General features: G+C 39.3%; 1 protein-coding gene across 4 annotated transcripts in view; it reads left to right on the forward strand.

The window, feature by feature from the left end:
• The window catches only part of macf1a (microtubule actin crosslinking factor 1a), a 212,946-nt gene that overhangs the window by 58,705 nt on the left and 131,466 nt on the right, over positions 1-22,775 (forward strand). For 3 of the 4 annotated variants that reach the window (XM_032580101.1, XM_032580102.1, XM_032580103.1), the window contains 4 exons: positions 10,374-10,435; positions 16,997-17,086; positions 18,998-19,075; positions 19,862-19,954. In XM_032580101.1, the coding sequence (XP_032435992.1) occupies positions 10,374-10,435; positions 16,997-17,086; positions 18,998-19,075; positions 19,862-19,954 (323 nt within the window). Of the gene's footprint in view, positions 1-7,670; positions 8,066-10,373; positions 10,436-16,996; positions 17,087-18,997; positions 19,076-19,861; positions 19,955-22,775 lie in introns of those variants that run through there. The other variant, XM_032580105.1, reaches the window with a different exon arrangement.

Below are 22,775 nucleotides of genomic sequence, written 5' to 3' on the forward strand. Positions count from 1 at the left end.
GTCAGATTTTGACAAATATCAAACTTTTTCTCATTAAAGCAGTAAAATATTCATTTCCTTATTTAAGAAATAAATTAAATTGTTTACTTGTACTAAACAATTTAATTGTTTTGACATTAAAAATTACAACCCTTTTTAATGCCAAAGGCTTAAATGACAAATTATCACATTGCGACCATTTCTGTGACTCATCTCATGATTTTCCACAACTCTGCTAAATATTATTTTGAGGTTTGTTGTGACTGATTGAACTAAACTTTCTGTTTTTCTCTAGAAAATAATTTTATCCTCATTTGTTCCTCATTTTTGGTGTTTTGGTTTCTTGTTGGTTTGGTGGAAAGTTTCCTGTTCTTGGATCCGGCTGTCAAACTGAGCTGCGTTTTGTGCTGAATAAGATGTTAGAAACTTCACTCTGCAGCAGTGGAGTGGTGAGAAACCGGTCCCACTCTGCCCCCTAAAGGCAGAGCGCAGAACCGCAGCCTGTTCACTGTCAGTCTGTCTCTTTAAGGATGCAGAGGCGTTCAGGTGCGTCTGCTGCGCTCGATGCTGATGCAGTCGTTTCAGCCTCCTGATGTTTGTTCCTGAGCGGACCCAGAATGGCGGGTCGGGGCCCCGGGGCCCGGCTCAGTTTCCATACAGGAAGAGTTGAGCTCTGCAGGTCACACAGCTGCAAGGAAACGGCATAAATTTTATTCCTGGTCTCAGCTAAACTATTTCTGAAGGTTCGAGACTTGATAATTCATTTCATTTGTTGTTTTGTTTTATTTATTTTGAATATTTAAAATATCTTCCCATTCCAGTGTTAAATGTTCAGTAGAATTTAAAGGTGGTTGATCTTTGAGAATGTTCTTGCATTATTATGCCATTATAAACGTTATATGATGTGAAAATGGTCTCAAAACGGGCGTGCTGTGGTGGCGTAGGGGATAGCGCGGCCCACGTTTGGAGGCCTAGAGTCCTCGACGTGTTCGGCGATATTTGCCGCATGTCTTCCCTCCTCTCCTTCTACCTTTCCTGTAAACTTACTGTCATATAAGAGACACTAGAGCCCACAAAAGACCCCCTGGAGGGGAGGGGGAAAAAAAGGTCTCAAAACAACATTATCGTTTATTGCTCATTTTTTAACCTCTGGGACTGTGTTGCTCTGCGACAGACTGGCGACCTGTCCAGGGTGACCCCGCCTCTCGCCCGGAACGTAGCTGGAGAGGCACCAGCACCTCCCGACCCCATTAGGGACAAGGGTGAACAGAAAATGGATGGATGGATGGACATTTTATTGTCCCAGAAGTAAAAAATAACCTTTTTTTTTTACATATTTTCATCACTTCTTCTCTTCCTCGTTAAATAAACAAAACTCATATTAAAGCGTCCTTCTTCCTGTTTCCTGATTCTCCTGAATGCCTCACGTTTCAGAGCTGTAATTTATGTCAGAGTGATGAACATCCAAGGTTACAGGATGCATCACTGACATCTTCCTCTTCCTCGCTTCTGCCCTGCATTTTTCCTGCTTCATCCTGCAGCGCAGCATCACGGCCAGCAGCGACACACACCCTTCACTTACAGATTAAAAACCTGATCAAGTTGCTTTGTTTTCAGCGTCTCAGGTGGAATCGGCTGTAAACGCCTCACGGCCTGCCGAGGCGTTTACATGCGCAGCCGTTTTTATGGCCATCTCTCTCTGATAGAGCCGAGGAATTTGTTTGCAGCCGTTTTATCGTTCTGAATGTTTGTATGAGAAGTGTGTGTGCTTCTGTTCCTGCCGGTGTCTGGATGACCTTGCTGGGGGAAATGTTGCTGACTCGTGGCTTTGAGTCGGACCTGGGGGAGGGGAGATTCTGATGGAGATTTCTCTGAATTTATTTCAGTCATCTAATATAAAAACGGTTCATAAAAACCTTATTCATCCAGCTGTTTCTATTCCGCCTCACATCTCCCCTCGACGCTGCAGAGCTGCATGCTTTTTACTGCTGACATGACCTCTGACCTGAGAGCTGACAGCCACATGGAAGCAGAATCACACAAAATGAGTGGAAGCAGCATGAAGGCAAAAGCAGAAATGTTTTTATGTGTTTCTGGAGATTTTCAGAAATAAGAGAAAATAGAAATAAACAGAAATAATTATATTTACAGTTTTAAAGATGAGTGTCACCAGTGAACTGGAAATGTTTTGAATTCATGCAAAAATAGCTGAAAGCCTGGTCTCTACTGCCCCATAGTGGCGACAACTGGAACTTCATCCCTTAAATTCTCCCCTACTGCCTCTAAATTAGTGTTTTAATATGATTTTAATGTATTTAATACAATGATTTTAGGGAGAAATTAAATATATCTGACTTCTCTTTGAGAATTTGTAAAAATTAAATGAAAATGACTTGTGTAGGAGAAGGAAAGAACTTTTAATTGTAGTTTCCTTTCTGTAGTTTAACTCGCTGTGATTGGCTGCAGAAGTTTGCTTTTTAGGATGAGGATTTTATCTCATTTCTGTTCACTACCAGCTATCAGATACTTGATAGCAGATTTTAGTTCTGTCTCTCTGTGCTATGTGTGAAGAGAGATTTTTTTTTTTTACTGATTTTTTTTTTTTTTAAATAAATATTGCAGCAGATGCCATTATTCAGCAGAAACCTGACACCTGTCTACGGATGTAAACATACTATGTCTTCTGATTAATTTTTGTTAAACTTATGGCAAAAATAGACTTTAAGAATTCAAGAAGTTAAAAGACTTTCTAATAAATGCAACGTTTTTCACAGTTTGTCTTTGAACACATCTTGATTTTTAACTCACTGAGTGAACACAGCCTGTAATATAAACTACTATTCTAAAATATTTAATAGAATTTGTTAGAATAAACTACTTGTTAAACTCTTATAGTGGATCTATAATAATGTCACAGAAAGTCATAGAATTTCTGTTTTACTTTTTGTTTGTTTTATATGATATAAAAACTCCAAATTTCAGAAACTTCTTTGTTTTAAGGATTTTGCTTTGAGTTTGGGAAACTGATGTTTCAAATAAAGCTGATGTAATTTGTCCAAATAAGTCGGTTTCGGTTTTGGATGATTTAAATATGGCTTCCTCTTGAAGAAAGAAAAAGGAATTCTGGGTAATGTATTTCTGTTGTAGTGAATTGGATGAGCCACAGTGATGGAAAGTACCAGCTAGCTCTATGACATCATAATATCTAATTTTGGCGATTAGAAAACGCAAAACAGGAAGGAAACTCATTTCTGCCTCCAGGTTCTAATCATTTTCTACCTTAAAAGAAAAGTTTGAATCTTTGAGTTGATGTTAGACTGAGAGTTAATCTGCAGCAGGATTGATTGTTTTTAGATTTATCTAGTCTGTGTTTTGTTTTGTCTGTCGGTTGCTAGGGTGAGATATTCACACACACACACACACACACACACCCCGACACACATTCAGCCGCTGTAGGACCTCATGGCTGTCTGGCCTGAATCACGCTGAATCACGTCGGCCTCCATGCAGCACACAGTCACACTGCAAAGATAGCCTCACAGACGGGATGCATCACTCGGCCATAGCAACACAGGTAAACACGGTGCACCCCCATCATCCTCTTTTTAATAACTCACTGTGTCGGCACACACACAGGAAGTAAGTTGTGTGCGTGTGTGTTTCCTTCAGAGTGTCTAGCAACCACACACACACACACGTTGGGCTAAAATTTCTGTTACATTTCCTTTCTCTAACGGTGAGTAACGGCTTCAGTCGGGCCGTTGGCTTCAGCGGATCGGAATCTGAGCCGGAGAGAAACCGAGTGGGGGGTGGAGAGAGAGAGAGAGAGAGAGAGAATAGGGGAGATCAGAACCATGAGAGCGACCCAGAAGTTCTGCAGGAGCTGAGAGATGCTGAGGGGAGGACCCAGGTCAGAACGGAGGGAGTGAAAACTTTGAGTCCGGTTTGAGCGATTACATGGATTATCTATTGGATCCAGCGGTTCTGACCCCGATCCTGGTGGTGACCATTCACTTCATCACTGCAGCTGGGTTCTGGTTCTGCTGCCGCCGCCGGACCACCAGAACCGAGCTGGGTAAAGTCCAAAATCTCTCTTATTTACGGTGTTCTTTAGTTCCATGTGCTTCCTGTTGAGGCTCCGCCCCTTTCTGCTCCGTCACTCCTCTGTGTCTCAGGCAGTTTTAGTTCTTTATCGGGTATTTCTGACCCGGTCCGTGTGATCCGCTCCGGTTCTGTTTGGTTCTGGTGTTTGTTCTTCTCCTTTTATGGGCTTGTGCTGCAGGATCTCCTCTCCTGTAGGAGAAACGGCTTTATATCCAAACTGCAAACATACAAAATCCTGCCAAGTTTTTCATCTAATTTCTAGTGAAAATAAGACAAACTAACTTACAAGTAAGTTTTTAACAAGATGTAGAAGCTTGTTTTACATAAATAACACCTTAATATTGATGAAAAAGTACTAGTTTTAAGTAAGCAATAAATCTTATAACTATATCTAGTTATCAGATTGCATGATAACTGAAAGAAACTCTAACATGATGTAGATGAAATAAAACAAACTCAGAAAATTTGAGATTAATCTCAGAAGTTTCTGAGAAAAAAAGTTTTTGAGAGTGTCGTCTTCTCGACACTCTCAGACTGGACCTAAAGCTGCTTTAAATTTCTCGTTATGTAACCATAGAAACCATATTTATTGTGTGAGTTTCTGGGGCATCAGAACTGGTTCTGTTGGACCTTTAGCTGCTTGTTAAAGAGAACAGAAGAACTGCTGGAGGACGTGAGCCAAAGTGCGATCAGATGAGACGTTTTGGCTCCGGTTCGGCAGCAGAGGGAGACCCGAGGTGACGCAACGGGCTGGGTCAATAATTCTGATCGGTAATCAGGGCAGTGGGTGCTACAGGGACAGGAGGAGGTGGCGGTGAGAGAGGTCGGGTCGGGTCCTGATGGTAGATTATCAGATCATATTCTCTGTTTACTGAAGCTGTTTAATGAGGAGGAACCGGCTGGAGGAAGGAGGCGGGGCCAAATCTACGGAAGAACAACAGAGGAAAAATATTTACAGTTACAGACTTTATTCACTGGTCCACTGAATAAAACATCAGCCATCATTTTATCCATCCATCCATCCATCCATCCATCCATCCATCCCCCCCCCCCCCCTCTCGCTCTCTCTGGTTTTTGCGTCTCTGATCTCTGTAGATATTTCTGCTTCCAGCTCATCTAGTGAATATTTTGTTCTAATCTTCAGAAACCTTCTGTAGAAAGTTCTGGGTGCTGCCGAAATGGATCCCAGTAAACTATGGATGCTTGACAGGAATAGGTACTGGAATCGTCCGTGTTGATCTGATCAGCAGCTGTAACATGTGGCTAATTAGCACATCATTAAGCATCTGTGTGATCATTTACATCCTACAGCAATCAAAACATTTCATTAATGTACCAGGATTATGTTGTAATGAAGCAGCTACATCATGGCTGGAAATAAAACTCCCTGGTCTCATGTATAAATCATTTAAACAAGCAGGATTTCTAAATTTGTGTTTTGGTTTTTGAGGCGTTGCTGGAGGTTTGCAGATGTTGGGTTTGTTGGGTTTGTTGGGTTTTGGGCTCAGTGTTCTGGATGAGCTGTGGGACACCTGCTGGTGGTTCTGCTCTTATTTTACGCATCACAGGAAATGAAACCTGGCTGGCCGAGCGTGTCGGGGTGTGGAGCGTTATGCGCTGCTGGCTCATGCTGTGGTAAATGGTTTACACTTTCTTTGAAATTACTGTGACAGTAACAGTCATTCAGGGTTCAGCCGATTAATATACATATAGAAAATTAAAGCCCCACGGTTTGAAACTTATTCAGTTAATGTCACCAGATTTTCAATTCATGTAAAGACAGAAATTCTCAGAATATTCCAAGTGTCAAACTCTTCCTTGGAATTACCTTTTAATAAGAAACATTCGGCCCTTTAACTGCTAACAGTAAGCTGACCGAGCATCCTCACTCTAACGTAATTTATTTTACGTAAAGCTTTGACCCGTTTATGCAGATTTTAGTTCATTCTGATTTGGGTTTAAAACTGTAACATATAGGGATGTAAAACAATTTATAATGTTTCTTGGCCAGTCTTCCTTTCTGCTGGAACCTTCATTGTCCATCTGCTAAAAGCAATGAAGCCAAACGATGTTTATTTATTCAGTAGTTTAGCAGCAATAAAAAGTCTTTGGATTTGTTTCTTGTTTTGTCTATGTATGTTTTTGATTAAAATATAATTACTGTAAAACAGGAGCTTTTTCTATTTCTCATTGTATCAAATACGCTTAAGTGGTTAAATGAAAAATCAGCAGAATGTGACGATTTTTTTGATCCTATTAATCAACTAGTTATCAGAAAAAGTGATGGAGTAATCACTTTTTAGTAACTGAAGATTACTAAAATAATCTTCAGTTGCAGCTACAGCTTGGCGATTTGGCTGAAAAATCTATCACCATATATTGATAATTATTGATTAATTTATTGTTTTAAATATCTGAAATACAGCCAAGCTGGCGGCATGAGCTTTCCTGTTTTATCCAGTTTTCACTCTGCGCTGCTGCTGTTCAGTTTTAAGTAGTTATGAGGCATAGTGGTGAAACTTTAAAACTGCTGCTGTGCAAGTTACTCTACAGATTGTTGCTAGGCAACCAAAGAGAGTGAGTGAGTTAGTTGATTCCACCAACCTTGCTTTGCTAGGAGAGAGAAGCCTTTCCTCTGCCTACATCTCCCAGAAGGCCGTGTGGTTCAGGATCAGAGCTAATTGAAATTATTGAATTATTGGACATATTTTCTACTGATATTGATCACATGTCTGTCATATTGTGTATTATTATTGATTTATTGTCCAGTCCTGGTTTGTTTTCGGTCTCTGTGACCAACACTCTGAACATCCCTCCCACTCAGATTGGTAATCTAATCACAGACGGGAAGATGACGGAGGGAGATTAGAGGTGAAAACTGGAAGCGAAGGAGGGAGAGAGGGATGAGCGCGTCCCGAAGTATTAGAGGCGTAAGCGCCGCCGGGTATTTTTAGTACCTAGGAGACAGAAAAGGATTCAGTCAGGCAGGAATACAGGAATCACCTGGAAAAAAGGAAAGCTTGGAGAGGAAGGTGTTGTCTGACCTGGTCAGGTGTTGCTTTACCTGGACCAAATCCAATCAAGACATTATTTAAAAATCTACTTGTATAGACAACAATCCTACTTTCTAGGACCTGTCTACTTTGTTTTGGGGGGGGGGTGGGGATGAGCTGAATCTGTCTTCTCTCCAGCTTTGATTAAATCATGACGAGGCCGAAGTCCGTCTCAGATTCCAAGCTTTTTCCCTCAGAAACCACTGAGATAACCCAGAAGAAACACTTCAGGACCTTCAGAGATGTGAAAACCAGCGGCTGTAAAGGAAATGAAGGAAAGCAAATGATCTGAGTCTGGATTGTGTCAGCTCTATTAGGAGGAGTTTGTTGCAGAGCGAGGAAGCCGTTCATTTGAGCGCCTGATCTGAGGAGGATTATATCATCTGGTTTCATTTTAAACCCCCCGATGTGAAAATGTGGATTTACTGGAAATGCGAGAAGTATTCCGGGAAACAAGTGCAGAAACAAAAGGGATTTGAGAGCAAGAAAGCGGAGCAAAGATAGACGGAGAGCAAGTGTCAGAGCAGCGAGGAAGTAGAGCCGCCGTGGGGGATTTACCGGGGGAGGAGCCTCCCTTCACTTTGACACTCACACGTGGGACAGCAACTGCTGCTGGAACCGTGAAGGGACAGAAAACGGCGTTAGGCCGGACGGGCCGGCATGGCAGCTGCCGCAGGGATCCAGGACGGATGAGAACCGACTGATCAAACCGCAACAGAGGAAGAGGAGAGGCGGTGTTCCTTTAAACTGGTCCTACCTGCCTTCACTTCGCCCTGACGTCTGGCTGCTATAATTATCTGACTCCTGCTGTGGATTATGCTGCAGCAGAGAGCCTGATCCGATCCGGACCGGGCCGGGCAGCATGTGGCCCGACTACAGGAGCGAGAGCCACCTGAACGCTCACCTTTACTCGCTCATGTGCTGTGCAGGTCAGTGCGTTCCTGCGGCGTGCGTTTGTTTGCAGAGTGGCTCCGTGTGTCTGAGCAGATCTGGAGCAATCACTGCGGCTCTGGGAGTGTGTTGTTGTGGTTCCACCGCGGGAGGTGGGTGTGTTCATGCCAACAAAGCTCTGCTGTGTGGATGAATCAGAGGTGGTCACTCATGTCCCCTCTCATCTTTAGATAAACCTGATCAAATTATCTCTACCCTGGTTCAATGGTTTCTAGTCGTGATCTGATGGTTTCTATCCCCAAAACTGATGGTATTTAACTCTTGTCTTTAAGTTTCTAACCCAGATCTGATGGTTTCTACCCCTGATCTGATGGTTTCTATCCCTGATCTGATGGTTTCTACCCCTGATTTGATGGTTTCTATCCCTGATCTGATGTTTTCTATCTCTGATCAGCTGTTTTCTAACTCCTGATTTGAGCAGAAGTGTTGACTTGTTCAACATGTGAATCTGAAGTGTTTCCTACGGCTAAACTGACTCAGCTTGACCGACAGGTTTGGGAATCGAGGCGTGTTACAGGGCTGAGCACATTTTGCAACAGCGTGTTGAAATATTTGCTCTTCCCCTCTGAGTAAACCCCTCTGCGCTCTGTTTCTGCTTGTTCGTGCTGCACGGTCCGTTTCTGATTTCTGGAAACAATTCCAGCTTTCGGAGCTCGACAGATGAAGTCGTTGGCTGTGTTGAGCAAATATTTGTGTGTTTTCTCTGTTGGTGTGAAAGGGAAAGACAAGATGCTTCAAGGAGGAAGTGATACTCTCCTCACCATGGCAACCATACACAGCAGGCAGCTGATTGGCTGGAAACCGATCTGCTGAAATGACTGGAGGGAAAAACCGTCCATCAGACTCAATCTTCATTATTCAACCTCATAATTTCTGCTCCTCTTGAAGCGTTTTTTTAATCATAAATGGTATTTGGTGGGTGGACAAGTAGAGACGAATATAAGCAGAGGAAAGATAACAAAACGGTGGCTAAACATCAACCTCTATTCCTGGCTTTGTTACCTCACTCCTCTGGCCTCCGTCTGGGTGGAGACGAGAGCCTGGAGTTAACCTCAACCAGCAAGAAAAAAACTGGGATTTTTTAAGGTTTGAGTTTGATGTAGGTCAAATAAAACACCTCACAATCAGAAAAGTTGTGAAAACACAAAACAGAAGGCCAGCTGGTACTAAATCGTTCTTCTTTTTGTTTTTTGCCAAAAACTGATAAATTGGGAACATGAATCACTCTGGATGTGAACAAAACATTAATCCTGTTTTTATAACCAGGTGATGAGTTAATCATGATAATGGGAACTGGGAGAGTTTTCAGCTCTTTGGTTCTCTAAGTATGTTTAACTATGACAAACAACCAATTTAAAATCAATTCAGCACTGCACAGTTTCCTTTCATTAGTTTAAGTTTTTTTACCTTAACAACCAAAATGGAAATATTTTATCTGAACATTGTCAGGAGTTTGACTCAAACTGAGTTAAAAACAGTTAATCAGCAACACTTTTACCAGAACGTCTGGCTACGTTTAAACACATCACGTCTGGACTAAGACTTTTGCACAGCTCAACACTTTAAATGATAAATCTGATCAATGACATAATTCCATTCAAACATTCGTTATTTACCCCAAAAGGAAATAAAATGTTGTAACTCGTATTATACAAGTATCTTCAAAGAGTCGTTGTGGATGGTGTTGCTGTGGGCAGGAAGGATCTCCAGTAGCAGTCAGTGTTGCAACCAGTCTGAAGAGGCCTCTGACTGAAGACTGTTTCTATGTGACAGTCTCATGTCTGTCTAAGCATGCTAACAGCTCAACATCCACAGTAACATGGATGACACCATCAGTTGTTTAGCTCTGCTAATCCGCCTCATTTGCTTTTGATGCTTCTCTAAGTCTTTGTATTGGTTAGAAAGATGAGAGAGACATTGAAGTAGAGGATGAGATCCTGCAGCCATCCTCCTTTGAGTGACCTGGGATAATCTGTTTGGGTTTTTTTGGGGGGCTTGAAGTTCACCTATGTATTTTTTTGCCAAATATCTCCTGTTTCCCGTTATGATGGATGGAAGAGATGATTTAACTTCCTCCTTCTCTATTCAACTCCTCTGGGATCTGGAGTCACAGTTCAGACGACAGTTGAGCTTTTGAGATGCTAATTAGCTTCTCCCAGTTCTAAAAACGATACGCTGCTGGCACGGTTACGCATTATAAATGTCTGAACTGTTTCTGCTGTAAATCTTGTTTTTCTGTATTTGATGATGTGATTAATTATCCTCCATCCTGTCTTTCTCTCTCAGATGAGCGGGACCGGGTGCAGAAGAAAACGTTCACAAAGTGGGTCAACAAGCATCTCATTAAGGTACGTTCTAATGAGCTCAACTGGTCGTTTGGGTTGTTTTTAAATCTTGATTTCAGTTTTCAGGGTCATAAATAAATCCGATCTGCTTTCTAACGGCGTCTTTCTGCTGCACTACGGGTCGGGCTGAACAGAACTTTAGTCATCAGTTATTACATGTGGTGTACCTCAGGGATGAACCCTTAGTCCCCTTCTCTTTTACATTTACTGCCCTCTCTCTGTCAGTTTGACGTCTGGACTTTGACTAGGTCATTGCATCACAGTGATTTATTTCTTTTTCAATCATCTTCTAGTAGATAAGCTGCTTTTTTTTAGGTTTAGCCCGAGTTTCAGCAGGTATCCAGATCCTGGGGTTGTGTGCTAACCCATCATCATGTTTTTAGAGGATAAATTCACAGACAAGTTTCTTTCTCACTGTCCTGCCTTGACCTTTGCTCACCAAGGATGTTTTCCCACCTGGTAGTCTTTTAGTTTTGAATTGATTGGGGATCAAAATTGTGATATTTTTTAATTTTCAGCTGCTGTGGGGGTTTTTCACACCGCACTGTTAAAAACGATTAAAACTCTCTGATAAACCTGTTCTCCTCCGCGCCTGAGGGGGCGCTGCTTCATGAACCACTGAAGGAAGCAACATGAAAACCTCAGAAGAGGACACTGAGATCAACTTCCTTCATCACAAAATGCAAACAAAAATGGAGAGACATCAGATCTTAGCGGTTGCAGGCAGACCCAGAGACATTTCTCCCACTAGAACCAGACCCTCATGTTTGTTTTGCTTGGTTTTACCCAGAATGCCTTGCGCTGTAGTCTGTTATTTGATTGATCCAATCAGAGCCCAGTGAGAACAAACTGGCAGTCGTTCTCTGTGAGAAGGAGACATTTCTTATCAAAGAAAACTTGTTGGATGGCGCCGGGACGATTTTGTCTCCGTCTGATAGGATAGATGAACAGCTGACTCTGACAAATGATGTACTATCACAAAACCCTGCAAATAATTTACAAATATTTTGACTCTGATAAAATGTATACATATATTTCAAGGATAAAACAATGTGCTTGTGTTTCAGGATTGCATAAAAATGAGTCAGATCATCCATTAAATGCAAATTCAGACTGATTTCAAAGGACAGATAAAGATAGATAAATAAAAACTAGGATTTTAAATAAGCCATGCATGTGGTGTTGTTTCTTATGTCTCATAAGCAATGTGGTTGCATCAAACTCAATAGAGACATGAGAAAAAAACAGAAGTCACATTAAAACATGCATTTAAACACAGTAACATCCATGGCGAGAGAAGAAATGGCGTCCAGTGAAACTGCGATGAAATCTGAATTATTACTGCTGGACTGTAAGCAAACCGTTTATCAGGGTTAGTTGGTCGTTGCTGATCTTCAAGTTTTTCCTTTAACTACAGATAAATATGGAAAATATATGGAAAAATCATTCCAGGGTTCCCTCTACATGTAACTGATTGTGCCCCACTGCTACAGGGAAATTAAAGCCACTACACCTTCAGAATAAAGTCTTTTTTTAAAATAGATGTTAATACTGTGTAAAATATATAAGATACAAAAATAGACATTTATATATGTATATATATATAAAGCCTATATTTGAAAAGTTGTTCTAACCATAATAAAGTTTGATATTAATTTAAATATGATCACATGTTACAATGTACTTTATTTTGAAAGTCAAAGACGGCTCCTTCCTGTTTGGCTGCAGCTGGTTACTGTGCGCTGCGCCACTTTCAGGGTTAAAGAAAAACTAGACAGGACATTCAGAAGGGAAAGAGAAAGAAAGGAACTGAAGGAAGGTTACGTTGAATGTATTTTTAGTTGAGGTCTGTGAAAATGACCCTAAAGTTAATGAACGTTTTATTTGAATGACTGTTAAAATAATAACTATCACCACTTTAAAAAATCCGAGATAAATCTGCATTTATCACCAATTTGGGATCATTTTTTGTCAAGGTCATAATGTAAAACGTTCTCTATTTTTAAATTTTAGACTCGTAATCATGACTGAAAAGAAACATGGAGGTGATTTTCCTCGTTTCTTCACCTCAACTCAAACATTTTCTTCTCCTCCGTTGAGTCCAGTCACTTCACGTGTAGCAGCGCCAGGAGAATTCTGGGTATTTCTGTCACATGACCCGATGAGGGCGCGTTCGTCTGACCCCATAACTCTGGAGCAACTGTCATCACAGCGGGCCGGTCCAGCCCGGTAACGCAACCCGGAATCTGTTGGCAGAGCTGGACGGACCGCTGTTTGGAAATCTAGGTCAGGGATGGAAGATGAGAGAGAAATCAGCTTCATTTCTGGATTTATTCTTCTGTCAGCCTCAGTCTATGAATTCATGTTGCAGCAACTTTGAAAAGCTTTGAGTTTATTAGTTTTTTAAATAAAACAAAACTAAAATCACAGGTTGAGAAACAAAGTAGTTTGGACAAGGCCGAAATGATTAATTGAATTAATCCGATTAATCGTGATAATTGTCAACTAATTTATTATTTGATTAATCATTAACTGGAGTATACAGACTTTAAAAAAATAACCAGAGCAGTAACTAAACCAAAACTGCAGAAAAAATAAGAACATTTTGTATTTAAGACTTAAATAAACCTTCTTTGTTTGTAAATCTGTTCTACCCAGAACTCCTCAAGTGACAGATTTTTAAAAATCTCCTAATAAGCTGCTTCTGCAATCCAACTATTATTTGGTTAATCCCAAAAAACCCGATCAACCGTAGTCTGTAGGAGTAGAAAGGCCTGAGCTTTTCATATTATTGAAATTATTATTTTTGGCTCCAGATGCATCCTTTTTTTAATACAATGTTATCAATGCATTAAAAGATGCAAATACATTTATTTTTTATATAAAAGAGTGAACATTTTATAGATTAAAATGCAATAATATTACTATAGTGAACCCTGACCCTTCATAGCAAAGTCTGAGTAATAATCAGTCGAGAAATTGATTAATAATTGTTTGTTGCTACCTTAGTTTGGAGATTTTTCTGATATTTAATTCAAACTTTGCAGCTGTGACAAATAAAACTAAAACACGTGCAGAAAATTGAACTTCTAGTGGACGATTGCAGGTTTATCTGTGCAGCCAGTTTAAAGAAGAAATAAGGCAAACAAAAAGAATCATGTTAAAGTTTCTTTATCGTTTGTTTAAGAGTGTGGTGACAAAATGTTTGATTCCTAAAGCTGATCATATTTACATCCTGTACATTCTGCTGCTTGTTGCACAAATCTGTCGGCTCTTAGAGCGGAAACCAGCAGCTTCTCAGCAAGAATGGAAAAGCAAATCCAAACATAAAGCATAGAAATATTGAAGGAATAAAATCAGAGGAAGAAAAGAGAAAACGAAGCAGTGAGTGGTGTCTGTCCTCAGCTTCCCACAGCATGACATCACTGCTCCTGGTTTCCTGTTTGCTTTGTGTCTGCAGTCTGGAATGCTGTGGCTGCTCAGGTGTGCAGGGTGTCAGCAGGTGTGTTTGTACAGCGCTGCCATGAACCTGAATAAACAGCAGCTACTGCAGGCATGCAGGAACTCACTGTGACCCTGCAGGGTGTTAAACAGGGAACCCGTGTTTCAGACCGGACGGCACAACGTTCAGGACAATTCACATTTTTCTGTGTATTTATTTCTAAATAATACTATCTTTAAAATTTTACCATGTGGACTATAGAGCTGCAGCTTTCATTCATCACTTAAGATTATTATACAATATTAGAAATATGTAATTTAATAAATAAATAAATCACATTTTAAAATAAGAAAATAAACAGAATTCCTTTAGTGAACACTTAATTATTTTTAGATCCATCTGCAGATTAATTAAATGCATCCAACATCAACATGAGAAAAGCTTGACCCTTTCTGCTGGTTTGGCATCAATACAGCTGATCTGTTTGTTTTTTATTAACCAATTAATAATCAGTTATCAAAAAGTACTTAATAGGAGATGCATTTACTTTTTAACAGAATCTGTACCAGTTGAAACTAAAATTGCTACTTCAAGATTTTTGGGTTGAACATATTTACAGAGTTTTTCTTTTTTCTCAAATGCAAAATATTTATATTTTTGAACAGGTTTGGCTTAATTACTGTCCTGAATGTGCTGTTATTTTTCAGTCTGCATACTCCAGGTACCAATTACTTGATTACTAAATTAGTTGGTTATTCAACTTATTTATATGTTTTACACACATATATAAATTTATATAGAGTATAAAGTATACATTTAGATTTCGCTTTTTGTGCAGAAATAGTTGAAGTTGAAAGATTTTCCCAGAAATTTGCAGAAAACAGCTGTAGAAATGTAAATAATCTGGTTCAATACTTGAACTAAAGTAGTAAGTTCATTGTTTGGTTTGTTGGGATCAGTTGGGATCAAACGGGTTGCCATCTCCCACGGCAACCCGCTGTGGGTTGAGAGGTCGTCCCAGGACAAGCCGGCCTTCTGATCAGCTTAGCTGACCGTTTCCTCTCAGCTGATAAGCTGCAGCTCCTGCAGACCCTCCAGGATCCAGACATGGGACATTTATGACCTTCAGGTCACACCCTGACCTTCAGGTCACACCCTGACCTTCAGACAACAACAAAAAGCAAATTACAACATGAAAATGTCTGAATTCTGCCTGAAAAGCCAAGTATACTGCTTTTATTTTGAAGGGAAGTACTGTTTGTGCGCCAGTGCATTAATAATAGTAGTAGTAATAATAATAATAATAATACAGAGGACATGTGTAGGGATGAAATAATGTGTTGAACTTCAAGCTAAAATTTGATTAAAAGCCTAAATTTGGAAAATGTTTACAGATATTTTATACACCAAATAATAAAACTTCTCTCTCTGAAGTTGAATCAGAATAAACTTTTCTTGTTAAAGGTCTTTTAGAATTTCTACAATTATTAAAATTTTCTAAATGTCAGAAAACTTAGTGAGAATATAAGCAGTGTGTTAATTTACTTTAACCTGACATTGTTTCAATGTAATGAACATTTAATACTAATTATGGCTGAGTAACTTATTGATCATTGAGCCACAGCTCCTGCAGATCCTCCAATAATATTTCTACAACATTATTGAAACTTTTGATTCTTGGTTAATTCTCAGTATGTCCTCGGATCAGTCAGCTGTGTAGGATGAGAGACATTTCAAAACATAAAATGTTATGTTTCAGTTTGTCTCTCTTGTCGGGTGTGTATTACATAATAGTTAATTGAAACTGTTTTTTTTTCAGTTCGTTTGTATTGTTTTTATCTTCAAGCTGCTGGAAAAGTTTAAAAACTTACCTTTAAAATGCTTGAACTTCACTGTTTGAAAATGGTTTGAACCCTTTCAATCTAACTGGGAATAAAACTCCCAGTTAGATTGACTGGAAACCAGACTCTCTGCCCCAGTGAAACCCAGTTAGATAACAAGGTTTCCTCATTTCCAGGCAGCTTCATTTCTTCCTGTCCTCTAATTAACAGCCAGTCCAGAAGCAGCTGATGCACAGAAACAGAGAGATGATGATGAGACAGAGAAGAGAATCAGCCTGTAATATTTCTGCTGTTCATCATATTTATCACATAATGATGAGACATTTCAACTGTGTCCTGTGAATCTGCTCCCCTCTGCTGGTTATGTTATGCATTGCAGTTCATTGTTTTAAAGCCAGACTTCCTCTTAGATCCGCTGAATACAAACTAGAAAATAAAATCATTATTGGCTGTTAAATGACTTTCTCTGTGCCTTGATGCTTTTTTCCAGATAATTTCTAACTTCAAACTTTTTAAAATGAAACAGTAATTCTATCGATTATTCTGAGGATTAATCAGGCAAAAAGAAAAAATGGCACATTCTGCAGATTTCTCATTTAACCACTTAAGCATATTTTGTACAGCATTGAAACTATAAAAAAAATACAATTTATTTTTTAAGTAAGAAAATAAACATTTTATTGGCTCAAATGTAATAACAGCATTGTTTTAGTGAACGATTAATCATTTATCTCAAAGGATGCATCTGCAGCTAAAACATACTTCAAACATCAAGATGTGAAAAGTTCAGGTTTTTATGCTTGACTTGATCTGGTGATTTTTATTTTTTATTAAAAACTCAATTATTGGATATTTACAGACAAAAGGTTTTTTTTAATCTTAAATGCAGAATGTATATATCTTTGAACAGTTTTGGGGTAATTACTGCTCTAATTAAGTTTTTGTTTAAGCAAATGACCTTTTTTGAGTTTGGGTTCTCCAGTTAGAGATGAATCGATTTCTAAATTAGTGGACAATTACTTGAATAGTCGATTAATAATGCCAGTCTAAAGGGCTAAACTGAAAGGGTTTAGGGTTTCTTTGATGTTTCTGTTTTTATATCTTATAAAGTTATTTAATTAGATCAGCTTTAGCTGCTGAGTCACTGTGAAAAGCCGCCTCCTCCCTCCGTTTGACATTGACGAGAGGTCACAGCTGGTGCCTCATCTGTTGGCATGGCAACCGCCTCCAGCAGCGGCGGTTCAGATGGCTGAGTAACCTTTCTGTGCGTCTGTCGCCCAGGTGAGGAAGCACATCACAGACCTGTATGAGGACCTGAGGGACGGACACAACCTCATCTCCCTGCTGGAGGTCCTCTCTGGAGTCACTCTGGTAGGAAAACTCAACTTCATGTTTCTATTTTTAACTAAGGCTCTGCAGGAGAAAAGCTGTAGCTGGAAAATGAGTTTGGGTGCTGGTGCAGGACGGGTGACGGGTCGATTTAAGTCATCCAGACGAACACAGGCTGACTGCTGACTGTGTTCCTCCAGAGGGACGGATCCACATAACAGAACCTGACAGTTTCAGACCAGAGTGACGGGGAGATGTGGCTTAAAAACAAACACCACATCAGATTTGTCATTAGTAGCTTTTTATTTTTCTAAACAGTAGGTACTAATGACAGAAAATATATTCATAAAGTTGCTTTTACTTCAGTCATCCCTTCTGTAAGTTGTATGATGGAGTATTACAGCCAGGCTGCGAGGATTTTTGTTTAATTATGAAAAAATAATAATATTAGCAGAATAAAGATGCAACTTTACCAATAAGGGAGAAAAAGCTGTTTTAATAGAAAAAAGCTGCGATAGTTTAAGATCTGATGTGACCACCTGAGTCTGTCTGGTTTTTCTTCAAAATACATAATTTGCCGCTGATGTTTCACCTCGTCTATAAAACCAATTCCAAAGTATAACTTTATGAAATGCTCAACATTCCTCATTTAAGTTTTTATTATTTTTTTGTATTGAAGTTTTCAGAAATTTTTTTACTTCATTTGCCAAATATTATGATTTTTTTCTGGTAATACGATAACATTGTTCTTGCATTATTTCAACTTTATTACGATTGTCTTGTAACTACGACTGTATTCTTGTAATATTATGACTTTATAGTCATAATTTTAAAAAATCTTAGTTTCTCCCTAATATTCTGTCACAGAGTAGACCTGAATTCAAAGTCCAAATATATAGAAGCGCTGAAACATGGCTGTCAAACAAGATGGCCGCCGTGGGCGCGCTGACATCACCCTGAACTATGGGAAACGAAAAGAGTGCATTGGTGCACAAAATAATAATAATAAATAAGTAAAACTTTCTAAAAATTAAATCTTCAAAAACCAAAGATTTGATTAACTGATAAAACTGATTTAACGCCCGACCCAAACTGAGATCTCAAGGTCAGAATCCGTCATCAGGTCATGTCCATCTGTTGCATCGTTCATCTTTCCTCTGTTCTGTTTATTTCCATTCCCGTTACCGTAGCAACAGAAGGGTGGCTTCGCCCCTAAAAGGGCACATGTCTCTCGAGCGCCGCCTCTCATCTTCCTCAGACGAGAGGAGGAGGAAGATGATGAAGAGGAGGACGAGGAAGGAGCTCAGGGAGTACGTGCCGATCAGTTCCACCCTCCGCCCTGCAGGGGGAGCTGTGGGGTTGCATGAGCGTGCCGTGGCACAGGTCCAACTAAACCGAGCTCCACAGGACTGAGATCTGCATGAATCACATGACGAACAGTGGCGCCCCCATGGGGTGGATACGGGGGGCCATGGCCCCCTCTAAAAAATGCCGCCCTCCTGAGAAAATCATGTTCACGTCATAGAAAGGCATACAGAGTTGACAAAAAAATGTAACATAAAATTTTACCAAATTTTATCAACAAAAATATCATGATGTACAAAAAAAATGGAGAAAAAGCAACATTTTTACTCTTCCTCTTCCTGTTTATTAATCCTGAGTGTACTCACATCTGCATCCTGCATTCCACTCCAGTTTGTGTGATTTTCTTCTTTTTCCTTTACCTAAAATTTAACCAACCAACACTTTATCCAGGATGATGGGAAAGTTTGCCGACAGACGATGAAGGCGGACAGAGTGAAAGTTTGCAGTGTAAAAGCCAGTTTGGCATGTTTTTAACAGCCAGTTGTGAAGATGGCGCCCCCTGGAGGATTGTTTTGACTACACAGCATGGACTTTAATTGCACTTTAAAATGTTTTTTTTCTTCTCATGCTTGGTCTGTTTTGTTTCAGCCCAGAGAAAAGGGACGGATGAGATTTCATCGACTGCAGAATGTCCAGATAGCGTTGGACTTCCTCAAACAGAGACAGGTAACGGTTCCCACGCTAACTCAACATGGCCGCTGTTTGCCAACATTTATTAAAAAAATAAAACCTTTGGATTCAGTTTCAGAATCCAGTCTTATGGAGTTCACACATGTCAATAATTATTATGAATTTGATTAACTGTCATTAGGATTTTCCTCCTCATTTGCATCGTTTAGCTAAATCTGTTGTTTGCAGAAAGGTTTCATAAGAAAATGTCAAGGTGAACTATATGTGTCAAACAAACTGGCTGCAAAAAAGGAAAGCAACACTGCAGAAAATTTTCAATCCACACTGTTATTTTTTTATTTCTTTTTTGCTTAAAATTTTTAAGAGATTTGGTCATTTGGTACACAAAAACAACCCTGAACATCTCAGAAAAAACACCAGCCCCACCACAAGTCACAGTGTAGGCAGTATTATGATAGGGCTGAAACGATTATTTGTTTTAATCATGATTAATCGGTTATTGAAATAATTGTAAACTAGTTTAGTAATTGATTAATCGTTATCCGGAGTATACCGACTCAAAAGAAAGGTCATTTGTTGAAGGAAAGACACAATAAGAGCTGCTTTGTAAATATCATGATTGGCCAGAAAACTGCAGTCTTTAGTTTTATAATTTTCCTTTGATTACAGCTGGTTTTGTTTTACATAATCAGAGCAGTTGGATCAGAGCCAGCAGTTTATTAGTTTCTCTAAAGATCTGTGTCCAATTTTAAACTGGACACAGATTAAAACTATCAGATTGTTCTGTTTTTTATTGATCTGTTTTTTTTTGTTGTATTTTAGGTCAAACTGGTGAATATCCGGAACGATGACATCACTGATGGGAACCCGAAGCTGACGTTAGGACTCATCTGGACCATCATCCTCCACTTCCAGGTCTGAGCTGCTAACATGGCGCCTCTGGTTAAATCTAATTTCTGGAATGAAATGTTGTGTTTTGGAGAAACATGATGGAAAAATAGATTCCATGCAGCCAAACCTGCAGACTGTGATCATCTTTTAAGGTTTTCTGAGCGACAACGGCAAGAAAGTCTGGATGTTTGGAGGATTTAGGATTTCTCTTGATTAGTTTCTAGTTATTATATGTAGATTTTACTGCTGGTCGGTGGTTCTGGATGCAGGAGCGTCCTGCTGTGTTTACCATCTGGTTGAGAGGAAGAAACGATTCACTGGCATCCGCTGCTGATTTTTCTGCTCCTCTCTGCTCCATTCAAAGAAATCATGTGACTTCCAGTCAGACGTGTGATTGGACGGCGATGTTGTACTGAATAAAACTGCAGCGGTTCCTCTTCATCCCACACTGCAAAAACACAAAATCTTACCAATAATTTTTTATCTAGTTTATAGTTGAAATATCAGTTCACTTGAAATAAGACAAAATTAACTTGCAAGTAACTTTTAAGCAACATATAGGAGCTTGATTTAAGTCAATAATACTTGACTTGAATCAAGATATTTAAAAAAAAAAAAAGTTGGCCTTAAACTCACTAATCACAGGTTGGAAATTTTGTCTTGCCATAATTATTTAATCCCAAATATTCCATGTACTTTTTTTCTTATAGAATTTTTCTGTCAGGGTAAACTTTGAGTCTCACTCAGACATCTTCATGACTCGAGACGGTTGAGGCTACCGCTAACTAGCTGCTAATATGCACTTGCTAACTAACTAGTTTTTTCATCATGGGGCCAAGATAGCTACACAAAAAGGACAAAATTTCTACCAATAAATCACAGAAATATTGAGATTCATCTCAGAAATTTTCTAGACAAAATAAGGAAATTTATGAGTTTGAAAAGTCAAAGAAATTGCTAGAAAAAAGTCAGACTTTGAAACTTTCTGAAAATTTCTGAAATTAATCTCAAAATTTCAAAGTCTTTTGGAGGAAATTTACTAGAAATGTTTTTCTATCTACAATTGTCCTAATATGCCGTCCTACATTTTTGCTTTTATCATGAGTTTCTAAAAATGTATCTCCAGTTGGCTGGATGATATTTGAACTTTTCAATGGAGATGCAGGTTTTAAATTTCCTTCATAAGGGTTTTAAAAAGTCTTAGATTTGCGTTGGTGAAAACTGCAGAAACCCTGATCTTTTCTCGTTTCTCCAGTAAAATCTGCCGGGTTCTGGTTCTGCTTCTGGTTCCAGGTGAGATGAGGAGGCTTTGATCAGCTACAAGAAGAGTTAAAAATAAAGATGTAGATCAGACGCTGCTCTGGATTTGGGCTCCAGCTGCTTGGAGGTCGATGTGATTGATGCGTTAAGCTGCTGCTGCTGCTGGTCTGGAGGTTTCGCTGGTTTTTCTCGTTTTCCTGCTGTGTTGTGACGCTGCAAGCGACTGCAGGTACTCGTCATCACTCTCGGTCATGTGATGCGACACTTGGCAAGGTGATGCTGCCATCTGGTTACTACGGAAACCGTTGTATAGCTGCTGCTCTGGGGCATGACTCAGCAGTTTGATGAAGAGATTAAAGGAGGTTTAATGGTGATGAGGGAGGATTACAGGAAGAGTTCAGAGGTTCCACCCTTTCTGTTCTGAACCAAAATATTACAAAAGAAATACTCTCTACTTTTGTTGTTTTAGTCAACCTTATGCTCATGTTGCTGATTCAAATCCTGGAATAGAAAAATTTATCATCTGGACCCTCAGCAGAAACCAAATAGTAGTTTTGTTTGTCCTGTTTTATACAACCCAGCCTGCAATTACTCTGCATCGCCACAAGGTGTCACCATTTAGGTGACCATGTCGGCCTCCTCCAGCCCTGCTGCGCTGTGGCTGCCTCTGATTGGCCGGTCAGGCTGTTTGTCACATTAAATCCCTCCAATTAGCTGCTAAGCTGCTCATCACTTCTGGATGTTGTTGTATATAATTTCAAATAGATTAAAGACATTTTCATTTATGTCAAAATCTTTTAGATGTTTAAAACTAATCTAAACAAAATGTAAATATATGAAATATGTTCCACGCCTCATTATTAAGGAATGAATTTATGAAAACCACATCATTTCATTGAGATTACAAATATTTTATTATTTTATGCCTCCCAACTGTTATAAAAAAATTATCTTTTTCCAACATTATAGGATAAAAATTTTACTGTTCCTCATATGAATGATTTAACCAATCTAGTCTGGTTCCTGTGGAGCTGGAAATTTGGAAAAAATATAAAAATGTTTACATTTATAGAGCTAAATAACAAGTTTATCATTTTCTGTGCTCATATTGGAGTCACCCAGATCTCCACCAGTTTGATCCATTGGTCTTTTTTTAGCAGAACTATCAAGATCTTCAGGTTTCTTAGATGCAAGTGTGCAATTATTATCAATGTTAGACACACAAGAAAAATATGTTTGGAAATCCAAGCAGAAAGACATTGAAGTAGGTGATAAGATCCTGCAGCCATGTTGCTTTAAATAAGTGGTTCCCAAAGATTTTCTGGGCCTCCCTATGGATTAGAATGAAATCCATCGGGTTTTATTGTATCACCTGCTCCACAAGGCGGAAAAACTGTACCGCTGTAAAACTGTACCAGTTGAAAAAAAAATCAGCTGGGCACACACATCGTTCAACCAGACATAAACCTATAGACACATTTTATTAAACTCCACTGAAGTTTATTTCACACTTCAGGTTGCAACAAAACAAACTACAACCCATCTTTACAGTGAAACACTTTTATGTAACTGTTTTTTGTTTTTG

This window comes from Xiphophorus hellerii, chromosome 13, assembly GCF_003331165.1.
Source record: "Xiphophorus hellerii strain 12219 chromosome 13, Xiphophorus_hellerii-4.1, whole genome shotgun sequence".
Lineage (NCBI taxonomy): Eukaryota > Metazoa > Chordata > Actinopteri > Cyprinodontiformes > Poeciliidae > Xiphophorus > Xiphophorus hellerii.